Raw genomic sequence first — 17,656 nt, 5'->3', positions numbered from 1 at the left:
TTATCTGAAAGCAGTTCTAATGTGTAGCGCTGGCTCCTTCTGAAAGCTCAGACTCAGGCACAATGCACTGAGATGGCGCCTACACACCAATATTACAGCTAAAAAATACATTTGTTGGTTCAAGAATACAGTTTTAAATGATAGAGTGAATGATTTGCAATGTAAACAGTGTAATTTAAAAATAAAAACTACACTGTAAAAATCCCTTTCATTTCTTTATTTCTAAAGGGTTCTGAAGCACCTAAGAATAATATATCACAGAGGTTATTATGCCAGTAATAATAGGGGCTGTTATACGTGAAGAATAAAATTAAGGTTTGTTTAAAGTCTGAAAGGTAAAAATTAGAAAATCCACTGACCAGCAAGTTTAGTGCATGCCAAAGACCCACAACCGGGCATTTCTGCTCCAATTTCTAAGCAATCCTGATGGCTTGAGCAGTTTTTTACTTTCTATTCCAGCCCCCCACTGTTACAAGGTTGGGAGTCTGCTATATTAGGACTGGGCTATTATTTCCCCTTTCCTGAGGTCTGGGATTCCTGCTTATTATTAAGGAGACTGCTGCACTGAATTAGAAGACTTCAGAGAAGCTGGCCCAATGCATTAAGGTTAAATAGTTAAGAAGCTGAAATAGAAATGATCACAAGGGTGTCACACTTTAGTTTCCGAAAGCCTTTCTGTTGCACATCGCAGGGTTTTTATCTTTTATTGCTGATGACATTTGATGTATAATTACATTTTAATCAAGCAAAGCAGTGTTCTATATCCCAGCTTTAATTATTTATCCTTCAATAGATCTGAAGCTAATTGCTGATTGGCTGCAATGGGTTTCTGCATTGATGCAAACTTGTGTAAATGGGACCCAACAACTTCTGTACGTATATTCAAATATAATAATACAAAAATAAATTTTAAGAATTAAATGTTGTAAACTTTGATAACCTTAAGCCCATTGTCCTTACAAGTATTCTGTGGAATCTAGTGCATAATTTGAGCTTGGTGGTGTCCCAGCAGGCTCAGACTGGGATTCAAAATAGACCCTGTCATTTCAAATACAGTTATGGGATCTGTTATCCAGAAACCTGAAAGTTCCGAAATAACAAGAAGGCCATCTCCCATAGACTTCATTATAAGCAAATAATTATTATTTTTAAAAATGATTTCCTTTTTCTCTGGAATAATAAAACAGTACCTTGTACTTGATCCCAACTAAGATATAAGTAATCCTTATTAGAGACAAAACAATCCTATTGGGTTTAATAAATGATTAAATAATTTTTTAGTAGACTTGAGGCATGGAGATCCAGGTCCTGAACATTCTGGATAACAGGTCCTATATCTTACACAGAGGCCCAAACAGCCCCCCACCAGCCCAATAAATAGTGACTGTCTCTGGCATCTTACAGCAGCCCCTCTAAACACTTAACAGCCTACAATTGTACATGGAGTATATGAGATGGTAAATGTAACATACGCATTACATTGTGGCATAGTGGCTCAGTGGGTAGCACTTCTGCCTTGCACCACTGGGGTCCTGAGTATGATTCTAGACTTGGAACATACAGGCAGGTTCACTGGCTTATGATTAAATTGACCCTAATGTGTGCGATTGTGATAGGGATCCTAGATTGTAAGCTCTGTTTGGGCAGGGAGAGATGTGAATGATAAGTAGCAAATATTAATAACTGATAATAATACATTACGGATATACTGTATATTGGCCATAAAACTACTATCCCTTTTAGCCCCCTTTATATTTGGATTAGGTTATTATCCACATTTCTTATCCACCATTCCATGCATCCAGGTAAGTAAAAAAATGTTTTGTATATTTTAATTATGCATCAATCTAAGATACCAGGGGTAATTTATTATGACCCTGGGCACAATTTCGAGAGCACTAAGGGGCACAAAAGTCGACATGCCTCCCTCTTTCATGAATGCAGTGCAGCACTAGAGACCTCCGGCAGCTCAGAAAGATGGAGGACAGTTTGGCCATGCACTTTGTAAATGGGACTGAGGTTTATACCTTTGGTGACTTTTGTAGCAAATTAACTTTTTATCCAATTAGCAGAGAGCCTGTAGATGCTTTTTATTATGAAAAGAGTGAGGGAATGTGTTTTAGGCATGGTGCCCCAAATTACATAGGTTCTAACTTGCAATAGCAACTCATCTGGTTCTTTGCCTTCATTTTCCAACTTGTACACTGTTGAAAACAAATTGCTACTATGTTGTCACTTGGTAAACACTTTAATAAATGGTTGTTACTGGCAACTGCACTTGTGCAATTTACCACCTGTGTCATAAATCAGCCCCCTATTCAGAAAACAGCAGGCCGCAAGCATTCCAGATTATAGATCCCATACCTGTTTTATATAAATGTTTATATTACTTATTCATTTGTATATCAAAGGAAAGGAAAATGGCTGCAATGTGTTCTTTATTCTAATAATAATAATAATAATAATAAAATAGCATAATACAATAAAGACGAGGATGTTTCTTACTCAGTTTTGTGGGTATCAATAGTGCGGAAAAGCTCACTTAATTCATCAGCACTGAGAATGCCATCAGAAAAGTAAGCCTTGAATTCTTCAAAGGAGAGCTTGCCATCATCTGTAATCAGAACAAAAAGGCATGTAATTAGGATAAGATTGCACGTATTATTCTTCCTCTGAGTAAAAACTCACACAATGCCCTTGGCTGGAGTAAAAAAAAACTGCATTTGGAAGTCTGGAACTTAAAGTATAACATCAAGATTTATACAAAGTAAAAAAGTTGAAATGTATGTTTTGACAGATGTACAGGTATATATTATATATAAAAGAACAGAAGGAGCACACCCCACAAGCTACCAACTGCCCTAGGTTCTAGCTAAAGTTATTAATAAAAGGACAGAATGCCGCACACACACGGACTTCAAGAAAAAACAAAAAAGTTAATTAATCCAATGTTTCGAACACTAAGGGGCACATTCATCAAAGTACGAGTTCGAATCCCGAAATGGGAAAAATTCGGATTAGATACTATGATTTCTGATTATTGCAAATATCACGAAAATGCTTACGAAAAAATCGGAATAGTCACGATAATATCGTATTTGCGATCCGAAAGTCACTAAATTTTTGTATCGAACGATCGTAAACAACGGGAAAACCTTTCCGACTTTGATCATTCTGTGCATGATTTTGGAAGTCTCCCATAGGAATCAATGGCACTCTGCAGCTCCAACCCGGCCCAAGGAAAGTCTCCCATAGGGCTCAATGGCACTCTGCAGCTCCAACCCGGCCCAAGGAAAGTCTCCCATAGGGCTCAATGGCACTCTGCAGCTCCAACCCGGCCCAAGGAAAGTCTCCCATAGGGCTCAATGGCACTCTGCAGCTCCAACCCGGCCCAAGGAAAGTCTCCCATAGGGCTCAATGGCACTCTGCAGCTCCAACCTGGCCCAAGGAAAGTCTCCCATAGGGCTCAATGGCACTCTGCAGCTCCAACCTGGCCCAAGGAAAGTCTCCCATAGGGCTCAATGGCACTCTGCAGCTCCAACCCGGCCCAAGGAAAGTCTCCCATAGGGCTCAATGGCACTCTGCAGCTCCAACCCGGCCCAAGGAAAGTCTCCCATAGGGCTCAATGGCACTCTGCAGCTCCAACCCGGCCCAAGGAAAGTCTCCCATAGGGCTCAATGGCACTCTGCAGCTCCAACCCGGCCCAAGGAAAGTCTCCCATAGGGCTTAATGGCACTCTGCAGCTCCAACCTGGCCCAAGGAAAGTCACGATACCGAAGCTTGAATGAATCCAAAACTTTCGTACTCGGTGTGGCAATACGATTTTGTTGCTTAATTTTTGACGCACAGTATGGAAAAGTTGCACAAATTAGCGAAAAGAACGTTGAAAATACGCAAGGTACGAAAAAGTCGGATTCAGACCGATCGTACTTTAATAAATCTGCCCCTATATGTGTTCTTCTTCAGGGACTAACCCTGAAGAAGAACACATTTAGAGGCAGATTTACTATTCCACAAAATCGAATCCCGAATGGGAAAAATCGTATTAGTCATGATAATATCGTATTGGCGATCCGAAAGTCACGAAATTTCCATACCGAACCATTGTAAACAGCGGTAAAACCTTTCCGATTTTTCTGCGCAAGTCTACGAAAAAGTTGTGCGGCGTACGAAAAAGTTGCGCGGACGCCCGAAAAATTGTTCGTGCTTTTGTAAATGTGCCCCTTAGTGTTTGAAACATTGGATTAATAAACTTTTTTGTTTTTTCTTGAAGTCCCTGTGTGTGCGGCATTCTGTCCTTTTATATTACATATAGATATTTTTTTTTACTAGTGATGACCAAATCTGTCCGGTTTTGCCTCGTCAAAAAAGTTGTGAATCTTTCAAAAGATTCATGAAACGTTTCGTGAAACAATTCACCAATGGTGAAAAACCGAAATTCGCTGCAAATCCATGTCTACCAAATAATTTTGCCCATCACTAATTATTACATGTTTTAGTGCTCAATATCTGCCCTTAATGTTGAGTGAAATAATATGGAGGCTCATCTAGCAACATTCTTATTTGTGGTTTTTTGAAGTTTTTGAAACCATGAACTAACACATTTTCTCTTTAACTACGAATGCCAAGTGATTTATTAAAACAGCCTTTTATAAAAAAGTATGAAGAAAGCAAAATGCAATTTTGTTGGTTTGTCACACAAATGAAAGCATAAAAAAGCCTGAAAACCTCTAAAATCACGAAGCAAAGAAGGATTAGCAACTTTTTTTTTTTTATAATAATGGCGGAAAAAAATTGCAAATTTTTTTGGTGAAAAAAAGTTCTTTTTTCTCAAAAAAATACAAATGTTGAAAAAAAATAAAATACAAACATTAGTAAATGCCCACCCTTAGGGGCACATTTACTAACCCACGAACGGGCTGAATGCGTCCGATTGCGTTTTTTTCGTAATGATCGGTAATTTTGCGATTTTTTCGGCGTCTTTGCGATTTTTGCGTAAAAACGCGAGTTTTTCGGCGTCTTTACGTTTTTTGCGTAAAAACGTGAGTTTTTCGGCATCTTTACGAAAGTTGCGCAAAGTCGCGATTTTTTCGTAGCGTTAAAACTTACGCGAAACGTCACACCTTTTAAGTTTTAACGCTACGAAAAAGGCGCGACTTTGCGCAACTTTCGTAAAGACGCCGAAAAACTCACGTTTTTACGCAAAGATCGTAAAGACGCCGAAAAAATCGCAAAAAATACGAAAAAGTCGCAAAATGTTCGTTTCCAATCGGAATTTTTCCAATTCGGATTCGAAATCGTGTCTTAGTAAATCAGCCCCTTAGACTATTGCAGGACTGCAACAGGATAAAGCATATTACCATTGGAAACACATAGGTTTGTCACTCGCTTGCCTACATGCTGATCCATGTAAACATCCAAACAATAATATTGAAGAAAACCAGGAGCTACTCTGACAGAAAGAATGAAGAAACAGGAAAGGAAATAAAAAATTCACATTCAGATCTCTTGTACTATTAAGACCAACAGCCTGCAGTGTTAAAGGAAAACTAAACCCTAAAAATGAATATGGCTAGAAATGACATATTTTATATACTAAACTTATAGAACCAGCCTAAAGGTTTAGCATCTCTATAGTAATAATGTCACATGCTCAGTGGGCTCTGGGCAGCTGTTGGGAAGCTAAGGTTAGGGGTCGTCACAAATGATCACGTAGAAAATGAAGTTGGCCTGTAATATAAGCTGATGCTACAGGGCTGATTATTCATTTCTGAAGCTAATTGCACTGGTTTCTGAGCTGCCATGTATTAATAATCTGTATTATTTACTAATCAGCCTTATATTGTGACAGTTATATTCTGTATATACAGTATATTGTGTGTAGGTCCCTAAGCTCAGGTAAGTGACAGCAGCACAGAGCATGTGCAGGGAATCAGCAGAAAAGAAGATGGGGGGCTACTGGGGCATCTTTGGGGGCACAGATCTTCCCTGCTAAAGGGCCGTGGGTACCTTGGGCTGGTACAGAAGCCCAAAACATAATGTACAACATTTCTGCCCTACTGCTTTAATTAAGCTTTAATTTAATTTTAATTGTATATATTTTTATTATTATATTTATATTATTATTAGTAGTAGTAGTAATGGTAGTATTAATAACGTATTCATAAAGCACCAACAACATATTCAGCAGCACTGTACAATAAATGGGCATATGCATGGAGCATACAGATTACACACAAATATAACCAATACAAGAGGCAAGGATGGGACTGCCCAAAAGAGCTTGCAATCGGATTTATTAGATGGGGAGATGAGAGACCAAGTTAGGCACACTTGTCAGCAGATTTTAATGGCTGAAGGATACATTCTTGCAATGATCTAGTCAGGCAGTCCAAGCGCTAAACAAAATGATCACAAGTGAAGCCTCATCTAAGTTAGACAATAACCTCCAAGGCAGCGGCCAATGATACTCCTGAGCGAGCACCTCTTCTTCCTTTTTTTGTGTTGGGTGCGTATGTGCAGTAGAGCGAAAAGCCAAACTTTAAGCAAAAAGCTGGAAGAAGCAAAAGAAGACGACTTCTCCATGGTGCTTGTTCAGAAGTATCTGGGGCCGTTGTAGTTTTAGGCCCAGAGTATCAGTTAAGTGCTTCTAATCACAGGGGGGAGCCTAATATTTGCCTGCCCCCCCCAATGATTTCCCCTTTCTTTTTCCTTTAGGCTGATGGCCCGCAGGGAGATAAGTCACGGTGATTAATCTTGGCTACCGTGGGCGACTAATCTCCCTGAAATGCTTTTCCACCGGCAACAAAGTGAATTGCCACCTGGAAGGCATACTCCTTGCTTAGTTTTCTGAATTTGCACAAAGTTTCCTCCTGCATGAAACTTTACGCAACTTCAGAAAATTAAGACTAATCTCCCCATGGGCCAATGCCCTTAAGTACCGCCTTTGTGGCATGTCCATGTGACATTGTCCAGACCAATTTCTATCTATGCAACTTCAACACCTTGTCCAGCGGATGGATAAAGTGTGTGAAAAGCTTTATAGACTCATCAGTCAGACAAGTTCCTGCTCAATTGGCGAGATTATCTTCACCTGATACATTAATGATAAATGCATTCAAAAGACAGTAAGGCAATCAATCAAGCAATCACAGTGTATGTAATGACTGAACTTCCCAGGGGATTAACAGCGACAAGGTTTTCATTGTTTCTCTCTGTCTGTGCTGCTCAGGAGTGATGGCTAGGGACTTATAAATAGTCAGAAAGGGTTCCTGTTATATTCTTCCATAATCCTTTTAAAAGGGATATCATTATAAAAATATAGACAATGTATTAGCTTGGCCATGGCTAGTTTATTTTCATGCTTCATGCTGACCAATATTTTATTTTTTGTTACAAATCAATACATTAGGATTATGATAATTCCTAGTCATGAGAAAAAATATCCAGTAGAAACAATATCATAATATAGAAAATGATATTCACATACAAGTTATTTATCCATTTCTAATACTTAAAATGTTTTTTGCACAGAAATGCCACATTTTAATGTTTTGTGTTGGCTTAGCATTCCTCTGATTACTGATTAAGGCTTAAAACCAGTAAGCAGCAAGCAATTAGAGCATCTTTGTAGGAAACTAGGCCAGGCAATCAGCGCAGAGGCATGATTCTGTGTATCCTTATTTATTTGGAGGACTCAGCTAATTAGAGAACCCCAGTTCTAGCAGCAGAAAACATAATCTAGCAATGTGTACATATACTGTAATACACAGTTCAACTCTGCTAAGAACCACATAAGGTTGGGCACGTGGTCTGCAGCTGACCATTCTCTTTCCATGTGTAATCTGAGTATTGACAAAAAGACAGAATGTAAGTATCAACCCAATTTGGCTCATGACTTGGGTGGAACAACTGGGCAGGCCTGTGCCTCCCCCTTCTCTTTCCCTGTGTAAGCCAAACATTGGCCAAAAGATAGAATCCATAAATCAATCTGATTTGGCTCATGACTTGGGTGGAACAACTGGGTAAAGATGACCTGTGGCTCACCATTTTCTTTCCCATCGTTATTTGATTGTTGACCAAAAACACACAATATAAGGATCAATCTGTATGACCTATGACTTGGAGGGAAATTGGATAAAGATCCTTTGTTTGGCAACAATAAAAAATGATATTTGGAATGACTCGAGTCTGCTCATGCTTAAGGCCACACACAGTACCTGTGCATGATCACGTGTAGAGATGAGTAAAGGTTGCCATACATGGGCAGATTGTCATTGACGCGGCCCTCTGTACAATGGCCCCTATACTTCTCATTGTAGTTAGACTATTTGGCCAAAACAAACATTGTTTCTACCAAAACATTTCTAACGCCAATACCTGCAGTAGGGTCAGGGCACATAAATAAATTCCTCACTGGAGTCAATATTAAGTAGTGATAATAACCGAATGACCTAAAAAACATATATAAAACTTATATCTTCATTATTGATTGCCACAGGCACAATAGTCAATTACTATTTCTGCAGATTAAATCAAACCCAACAAGGAGTAGCCGTTGCATCACCTTCAGTATGTCTCTGTGCCTTGGTCCCACCCCACATTACCCATGTTTCATCCTATTCCTATAAATCACTGTAATCCTGGCAATATTTAATTCTGAGCTTATTAGTGCAAAAAAGTAGGTGGTGCAATCTGTAATCATATGCTGAGACCCATTGTGGCACACTGTGCCATTTATCCCCCATCTCTGAACTCAAAAACTAATGTGTTGTTGACATTTTTTTTAGATTCCTTTTTCCTTAATATGCTGTGTGTAGCCCTTAAATAAACTGGGTCCTGTTTTCCACTATAATTTCCCTGAGGGCATGGGGCTATTATGTTCAATTGGTTCAATGCTCAGTGGGTTGGTTTAAAGAATGGGCAACTCCACTAAGCTTCAGCAAATGTACCCTGTTAGTATTCTTACTTAACACACCTTTAAAAGTACTAAGTACTAGTAGTTATAACAGCTATGTGTTATGAGGTATATTTCACTCTATTACCAAGAGCATCAAAAAGCCCCTGAAGGAGACCTCGCTGTAGCATCTAGTTATCAGACACAGCAGCATGTAGAAATAACCACTTACTGTACAGAGACTTTACTTCGGTGTACCCAAAGAAAGGCACAAATTAACTAGTTAACTAGGAAAAAAAGAGGTTTATGGCTGTGTTGCAGCCGAATCCATGATTTTTTATATACCTGACTGAATAAATATCTGCTAAGTATCTGTCTAAATCATGCTCAGCTTTTTAATTATTGGGATTTTGGAACTTAACACTGGAAAAATTAGCTGGGGAACAATTGTTTTGTTGTAATTGAGAGGTCATGAAAAGCACCCCATTGGCTCTACAGCTGAAATGATATCAGCTCACTAATAGGCTCTTCATAACCTATGGCATAAGGATGAGTCAGAGGCAAACTATCATGTAGGCTGTCATCTGTCTTCTATTGACATATTATGAAAAGCTCATGGAGAACTTTCCCTTTAATTAGCCTCCCCAAGTACTTATTGGAGCATCTGTATAGCGGAAGCTTCCAGTTATTGCTGGTAAAATCAAGTTAGACCTCATCACAGCAACACTGCACATTGAACTTCTGGACATGCTAAATATATGTATATATATATTTAGTATACAGGGAGGAGCACACCCTATACAAGTCCAAATGCCCTTGGTGCAGGTCAAAAAACAAAAATATAGTAGAAAGAGTGCCGCACACACAGTGTTTGTATCAAGTCCCTGTGTGTGCGGCACTCTTTCTACTATATATATATTTATATACTTACTTAGAACAAAATTGTATATAAAAGTGTGTGCACTAGATAGAGAGGGCACACAATTCCCTCCCCACATTTGTCATTTGTACTTTTTTTTAGATCTTTTAATAAATGACTAGACAGTCATGGTTTTAGTGAAAATCAGTTTATTTGTGGTTTCAAAAACCTCTAAAACCACTAAAATCAGAATGTCGATAAATCTGCCTCTTTGTTACTAAAGTTAAATAACTGTGTCTCTACCCCGTTAGTAAAAGATCCAGTTGGCTAGTTTGTGTATTTTCTTCAGTGAATAAAATAACTGAATGGTAAAGTCTGAGGTTTTGTTCCAAGGGGTGTGATTATGGGCCGCTGTGCTTAGTATGGGGGACACTTACGGCAAAGCAGGAGATATTACTATTACATAGAACTTTACCTTTTCTGACCATATTAAAGCTGCCATTGTCCAACACTTTCAGGCCAGGGACCCCACCCCTTGCTGAATTCTTGCTGAAGGCTTATTATACTGTAACACTGTAGGAGAATTCTGGAAGCATACAAGGCAGGCTGTAAACACTGAACCAGAGAACAGAGTTGTGTGAATCTTATAAATTGCAAATATATCAGAAATGTTTCCCATATTCCTAGTGAAAATAAAGAGATTTCACCCGTTTGATTCAGGGTTATTGGAAGTAATAATCTCAGGATTAAATGACCTCGGTTTAAACACCTCATCCTCGGCTAAAGCTGCTGTTATGGTTTTATGATTTCTAAAGGAAATTGCCATTTTGGAATATCGGTATTAAGAGCATGAGCAGTCCCAGAAAGCGAAGCTGCACACTAACCAGATGCAAACGCTTGTGGATATTTCCATTCTGTTAAGAAATGCCAGCAGCTAGAGAACACCAACAGGGGCGTTAATAAAGGAGCACTATAGTGAACAAAGAATTTTCTCGACATGTTAAACGAAGACACCAGTAACAAAAACAACATCAGCCACAACCGTGGCTGCAGACCCTTAAAAGCCGTACATTCAATTGTCAATAAAACAAAATCTTTATTGGAACAATAGATGAAACTCAGTTAAAATCAATTAAAATAACCCTTCTCCCCCAAATAGCCCATACTTCAATAACACTCCCACAGGTGCAAAACCCTGCCGGCACCGGAGCTGAATAGTTCACAAAGACACCCAGACAGAAGTGCAAGAGCAAAAAGGGGTGCAACAGACGTGCAAATTGGTGAATGGATAGGGGGCTGTAAAGGGGTTATGTTTATGTGCCTCCCCTTATGAATACAATGCTGTGGAACGCAGGCAGCACTGTATTCATGGGAATGGCTGCAGATCTGTGTGCTATGGAACAGAATGCAGAGAACTCTGGAAATTCAACTAAGGTAGAAGGAAGGTGCAAAGCCAAGAAACATGACTTTGCACTTTGCACCCTGCCTTCCACATTGTAAATGACCCTGTTTTGGGCTTCGGTACTAACACAAGGCCACCACCAGACCTTTGATCTGTGATTAAGAACATGCCCCCAATAGCCCCCCATCTTATTTTCTGTTATTCACAGCACATGCTCTGGGCTCCTGTTAGTAACTTAAGTTTAGGGACCAACAATATACAGTATACTGTATATACAAAATGTTAATGCTAACATTTGATCACTTTCAACTCCTAAGCTTAGATTCTCAACAGCAGCTAAGAGCACACTGAGCATGTGCATCGCCACTGACACACAACAATGACCCAACAAGATCCTGTAGACAGGCATGGAGCATAACTAGCTAGGGCTTCTGAACATCTGGGCTTGCAGAGTAAATTCAGTATTTAAAATGCAGCATTTCTAGTCATATTCTGAAAATTTTAGTTTCCTTTAAGACACAATGGGGCTGATTCACTAAAGTGCGATAAATCTTATTGCACGCTTTTTTGCGTTAAATTAGACGCGATAATTAGCGCGCGATTCACCATAGTATTATCGCATGCGTTAAGTCGCCATATCGCATGCGTTATTTTTCGCGCGACCGCATGCGCTAGTTTTAACGCATGCGTTAATTTCCGCGCTGAAAAGAATACGATTGCATGATTCACAAACACTTAGGCGCGCTAAATATCGCATTCGGCTATGCGAAAATTAACACCTACTACAGGCAGGCGATAAATTATAGAAAAGTACAGTAAATGAGTTTTTGGCAATAAAATATTGACTTACAGTGTTATTTATTCAAGTCTGTGTCTTTTTACTCAATTTTATTTTAAGTCTTAGCATGTATGGAATTTCGCTACTAATATACAGTACTGTAGCGGTAAATATTTAGTCGCCAAAATATACAGTACTGTAGCGGTAAATATTTAGTCGCCCAAATATACAGTACTATAGCGGTAAATATTTAGTTGCCCAAATATACAGTACTGTAGCGGTAAATATTTAGACGCCAAAATATACTGTACTGTAGCGGTAAATATTTAGTCGCCAAAATATACAGTACTATAGCGGTAAATATTTAGTCGCCCAAATATTCAGTACTGTAGCGGTAAATATTTAGTCGCCAAAATATACAGTACTGTAGCGGTAAATATTTAGTCGCCCAAATATACAGTACTATAGCGGTAAATATTTAGTCGCCCAAATATACAGTACTATAGCGGTAAATATTTAGTCGCCCAAATATACAGTACTGTAGCGGTAAATATTTAGTCGCCAAAATATACAGTACTGTAGCGGTAAATATTTAGTCGCCCAAATATACAGTACTGTAGCGGTAAATATTTAGTCGCCAAAATATACTGTACTGTAGCGGCAAATATTTAGTCGCCCAAATATACAGTACTGTAGCGGTAAATATTTAGTTGCCCAAATATACAGTACTGTAGCGGTAAATATTTAGTCGCCAAAATATACTGTACTGTAGCGGTAAATATTTAGTCGCCAAAATATACAGTACTGTAGCGGTAAATATTTAGTCGCCCAAATATATAGTACTGTAGCGGTAAATATTTAGTCGCCAAAATATACTGTACTGTAGCGGTAAATATTTAGTCGCCAAAATATACAGTACTGTAGCGGCAAATATTTAGTCGCCCAAATATACAGTACTGTAGCGGTAAATATTTAGTCGCCAAAATATACTGTACTGTAGCGGTAAATATTTAGTCGCCAAAATATACAGTACTATAGCGGTAAATATTTAGTCGCCCAAATATACAGTACTGTAGCGGTAAATATTTAGTCGCCAAAATATACAGTACTGTAGCGGTAAATATTTAGTCACCCAAATATACAGTACTATAGCGGTAAATATTTAGTCACCCAAATATACAGTACTATAGCGGTAAATATTTAGTCGCCCAAATATACAGTACTGTAGCGGTAAATATTTAGTCGCCAAAATATACAGTACTGTAGCGGTAAATATTTAGTCGCCCAAATATACAGTACTGTAGCGGTAAATATTTAGTTGCCAAAATATACTGTACTGTAGCGGTAAATATTTAGTCGCCAAAATATACAGTACTATAGCGGTAAATATTTAGTCGCCCAAATATACAGTACTGTAGCGGTAAATATTTAGTCACCCAAATATACAGTACTATAGCGGTAAATATTTAGTCGCCCAAATATACAGTACTGTAGCTGTAAATATTTAGTCACCCAAATATACAGTACTATAGCGGTAAATATTTAGTCGCCCGAATATACAGTACTGTAGCGGTAAATATTTAGTCGCCAAAATATACAGTACTGTAGCGGTAAATATTTAGTCGCCCAAATATACAGTACTGTAGCGGTAAATATTTAGTCGCCAAAATATACTGTACTGTAGCGGCAAATATTTAGTCGCCCAAATATACAGTACTGTAGCGGTAAATATTTAGTTGCCAAAATATACAGTACTGTAGCGGTAAATATTTAGTCGCCAAAATATACTGTACTGTAGCGGTAAATATTTAGTCGCCAAAATATACTGTACTGTAGCAGTAAATATTTAGTCGCCAAAATATACAGTACTATAGCGGTAAATATTTAGTCGCCCAAATATACAGTACTGTAGCGGTAAATATTTAGTCACCCAAATATACAGTACTATAGCGGTAAATATTTAGTCGCCAAAATATACTGTACTGTAGCGGTAAATATTTAGTCACCCAAATATACAGTACTATAGCGGTAAATATTTAGTCGCCCAAATATACAGTACTGTGGCGGTAAATATTTAGTCGCCAAAATATACAGTACTGTAGCGGTAAATATTTAGTCGCCCAAATATACAGTACTGTAGCGGTAAATATTTAGTCGCCAAAATATACAGTACTATAGCGGTAAATATTTAGTCACCCAAATATACAGTACTATAGCGGTAAATATTTAGTCGCCCAAATATACAGTACTGTGGCGGTAAATATTTAGTCGCCAAAATATACAGTACTGTAGCGGTAAATATTTAGTCGCCCAAATATACAGTACTGTAGCGGTAAATATTTAGTCGCCAAAATATACTGTACTGTAGCGGTAAATATTTAGTCGCCAAAATATACAGTACTATAGCGGTAAATATTTAGTCGCCCAAATATACAGTACTGTAGCGGTAAATATTTAGTCACCCAAATATACAGTACTATAGCGGTAAATATTTAGTCGCCCAAATATACAGTACTGTAGCGGTAAATATTTAGTCACCCAAATATACAGTACTATAGCGGTAAATATTTAGTCGCCCAAATATACAGTACTGTAGCGGTAAATATTTAGTCGCCAAAATATACAGTACTGTAGCGGTAAATATTTAGTCGCCCAAATATACAGTACTGTAGCGGTAAATATTTAGTCGCCAAAATATACTGTACTGTAGCGGCAAATATTTAGTCGCCCAAATATACAGTACTGTAGCGGTAAATATTTAGTTGCCCAAATATACAGTACTGTAGCGGTAAATATTTAGTCGCCAAAATATACTGTACTGTAGCGGTAAATATTTAGTCGCCAAAATATACAGTACTGTAGCGGTAAATATTTAGTCGCCAAAATATACAGTACTGTAGCGGTAAATATTTAGTCGCCCAAATATACAGTACTGTAGCGGTAAATATTTAGTCGCCAAAATATACAGTACTGTAGCGGTAAATATTTAGTCGCCCAAATATACAGTACTATAGCGGTAAATATTTAGTCGCCCAAATATACAGTACTGTAGCGGTAAATATTTAGTCGCCAAAATATACAGTACTGTAGCGGTAAATATTTAGTCGCCCAAATATACAGTACTGTAGCGGTAAATATTTAGTCGCCAAAATATACTGTACTGTAGCGGTAAATATTTAGTCGCCAAAATATACAGTACTGTAGCGGCAAATATTTAGTCGCCCAAATATACAGTACTGTAGCGGTAAATAGTTAGTCGCCAAAATATACTGTACTGTAGCGGTAAATATTTAGTCGCCAAAATATACAGTACTATAGCGGTAAATATTTAGTCGCCCAAATATACAGTACTGTAGCGGTAAATATTTAGTCGCCAAAATATACAGTACTGTAGCGGTAAATATTTAGTCACCCAAATATACAGTACTATAGCGGTAAATATTTAGTCACCCAAATATACAGTACTATAGCGGTAAATATTTAGTCGCCCAAATATACAGTACTGTGGCGGTAAATATTTAGTCGCCAAAATATACAGTACTGTAGCGGTAAATATTTAGTCACCCAAATATACAGTACTATAGCGGTAAATATTTAGTCGCCAAAATATACTGTACTGTAGCGGTAAATATTTAGTCACCCAAATATACAGTACTATAGCGGTAAATATTTAGTCGCCCAAATATACAGTACTGTGGCGGTAAATATTTAGTCGCCAAAATATACAGTACTGTAGCGGTAAATATTTAGTCGCCCAAATATACAGTACTGTAGCGGTAAATATTTAGTCGCCAAAATATACAGTACTATAGCGGTAAATATTTAGTCACCCAAATATACAGTACTATAGCGGTAAATATTTAGTCGCCCAAATATACAGTACTGTGGCGGTAAATATTTAGTCGCCAAAATATACAGTACTGTAGCGGTAAATATTTAGTCGCCCAAATATACAGTACTGTAGCGGTAAATATTTAGTCGCCAAAATATACTGTACTGTAGCGGTAAATATTTAGTCGCCAAAATATACAGTACTATAGCGGTAAATATTTAGTCGCCCAAATATACAGTACTGTAGCGGTAAATATTTAGTCACCCAAATATACAGTACTATAGCGGTAAATATTTAGTCGCCCAAATATACAGTACTGTAGCGGTAAATATTTAGTCACCCAAATATACAGTACTATAGCGGTAAATATTTAGTCGCCCAAATATACAGTACTGTAGCGGTAAATATTTAGTCGCCAAAATATACAGTACTGTAGCGGTAAATATTTAGTCGCCCAAATATACAGTACTGTAGCGGTAAATATTTAGTCGCCAAAATATACTGTACTGTAGCGGCAAATATTTAGTCGCCCAAATATACAGTACTGTAGCGGTAAATATTTAGTTGCCCAAATATACAGTACTGTAGCGGTAAATATTTAGTCGCCAAAATATACTGTACTGTAGCGGTAAATATTTAGTCGCCAAAATATACAGTACTGTAGCGGTAAATATTTAGTCGCCAAAATATACAGTACTGTAGCGGTAAATATTTAGTCGCCCAAATATACAGTACTGTAGCGGTAAATATTTAGTCGCCAAAATATACAGTACTGTAGCGGTAAATATTTAGTCGCCCAAATATACAGTACTATAGCGGTAAATATTTAGTCGCCCAAATATACAGTACTGTAGCGGTAAATATTTAGTCGCCAAAATATACAGTACTGTAGCGGTAAATATTTAGTCGCCCAAATATACAGTACTGTAGCGGTAAATATTTAGTCGCCAAAATATACTGTACTGTAGCGGTAAATATTTAGTCGCCAAAATATACAGTACTGTAGCGGCAAATATTTAGTCGCCCAAATATACAGTACTGTAGCGGTAAATAGTTAGTCGCCAAAATATACTGTACTGTAGCGGTAAATATTTAGTCGCCAAAATATACAGTACTATAGCGGTAAATATTTAGTCGCCCAAATATACAGTACTGTAGCGGTAAATATTTAGTCGCCAAAATATACAGTACTGTAGCGGTAAATATTTAGTCACCCAAATATACAGTACTATAGCGGTAAATATTTAGTCACCCAAATATACAGTACTATAGCGGTAAATATTTAGTCGCCCAAATATACAGTACTGTGGCGGTAAATATTTAGTCGCCAAAATATACAGTACTGTAGCGGTAAATATTTAGTCGCCCAAATATACAGTACTGTAGCGGTAAATATTTAGTCGCCAAAATATACAGTACTATAGCGGTAAATATTTAGTCACCCAAATATACAGTACTATAGCGGTAAATATTTAGTCGCCCAAATATACAGTACTGTGGCGGTAAATATTTAGTCGCCAAAATATACAGTACTGTAGCGGTAAATATTTAGTCGCCCAAATATACAGTACTATAGCGGTAAATATTTAGTCGCCCAAATATACAGTACTGTAGCGGTAAATATTTAGTTGCCCAAATATACAGTACTGTAGCGGTAAATATTTAGACGCCAAAATATACTGTACTGTAGCGGTAAATATTTAGTCGCCAAAATATACAGTACTATAGCGGTAAATATTTAGTCGCCCAAATATTCAGTACTGTAGCGGTAAATATTTAGTCGCCAAAATATACAGTACTGTAGCGGTAAATATTTAGTCGCCCAAATATACAGTACTGTAGCGGTAAATATTTAGTCGCCCAAATATACAGTACTATAGCGGTAAATA

General features: G+C 37.7%; 1 protein-coding gene across 1 annotated transcript in view; it reads right to left on the bottom strand.

Moving 5' to 3' along the window:
* Nucleotides 1–17,656, bottom strand: part of necab1 (N-terminal EF-hand calcium binding protein 1) — a 107,696-nt gene that overhangs the window by 70,598 nt on the left and 19,442 nt on the right. The window contains 1 exon segment of the mRNA NM_001102952.1: nucleotides 2,506–2,614. Coding sequence (NP_001096422.1) covers nucleotides 2,506–2,614 — 109 coding nt within the window.

The sequence above is a fragment of the Xenopus tropicalis genome, chromosome 6 (genome assembly GCF_000004195.4).
Source record: "Xenopus tropicalis strain Nigerian chromosome 6, UCB_Xtro_10.0, whole genome shotgun sequence".
Classification (NCBI taxonomy): domain Eukaryota; kingdom Metazoa; phylum Chordata; class Amphibia; order Anura; family Pipidae; genus Xenopus; species Xenopus tropicalis.
Note: the sequence above shows the minus strand (reverse complement) of the source record. Positions and strands in the feature narration are given on the sequence as shown.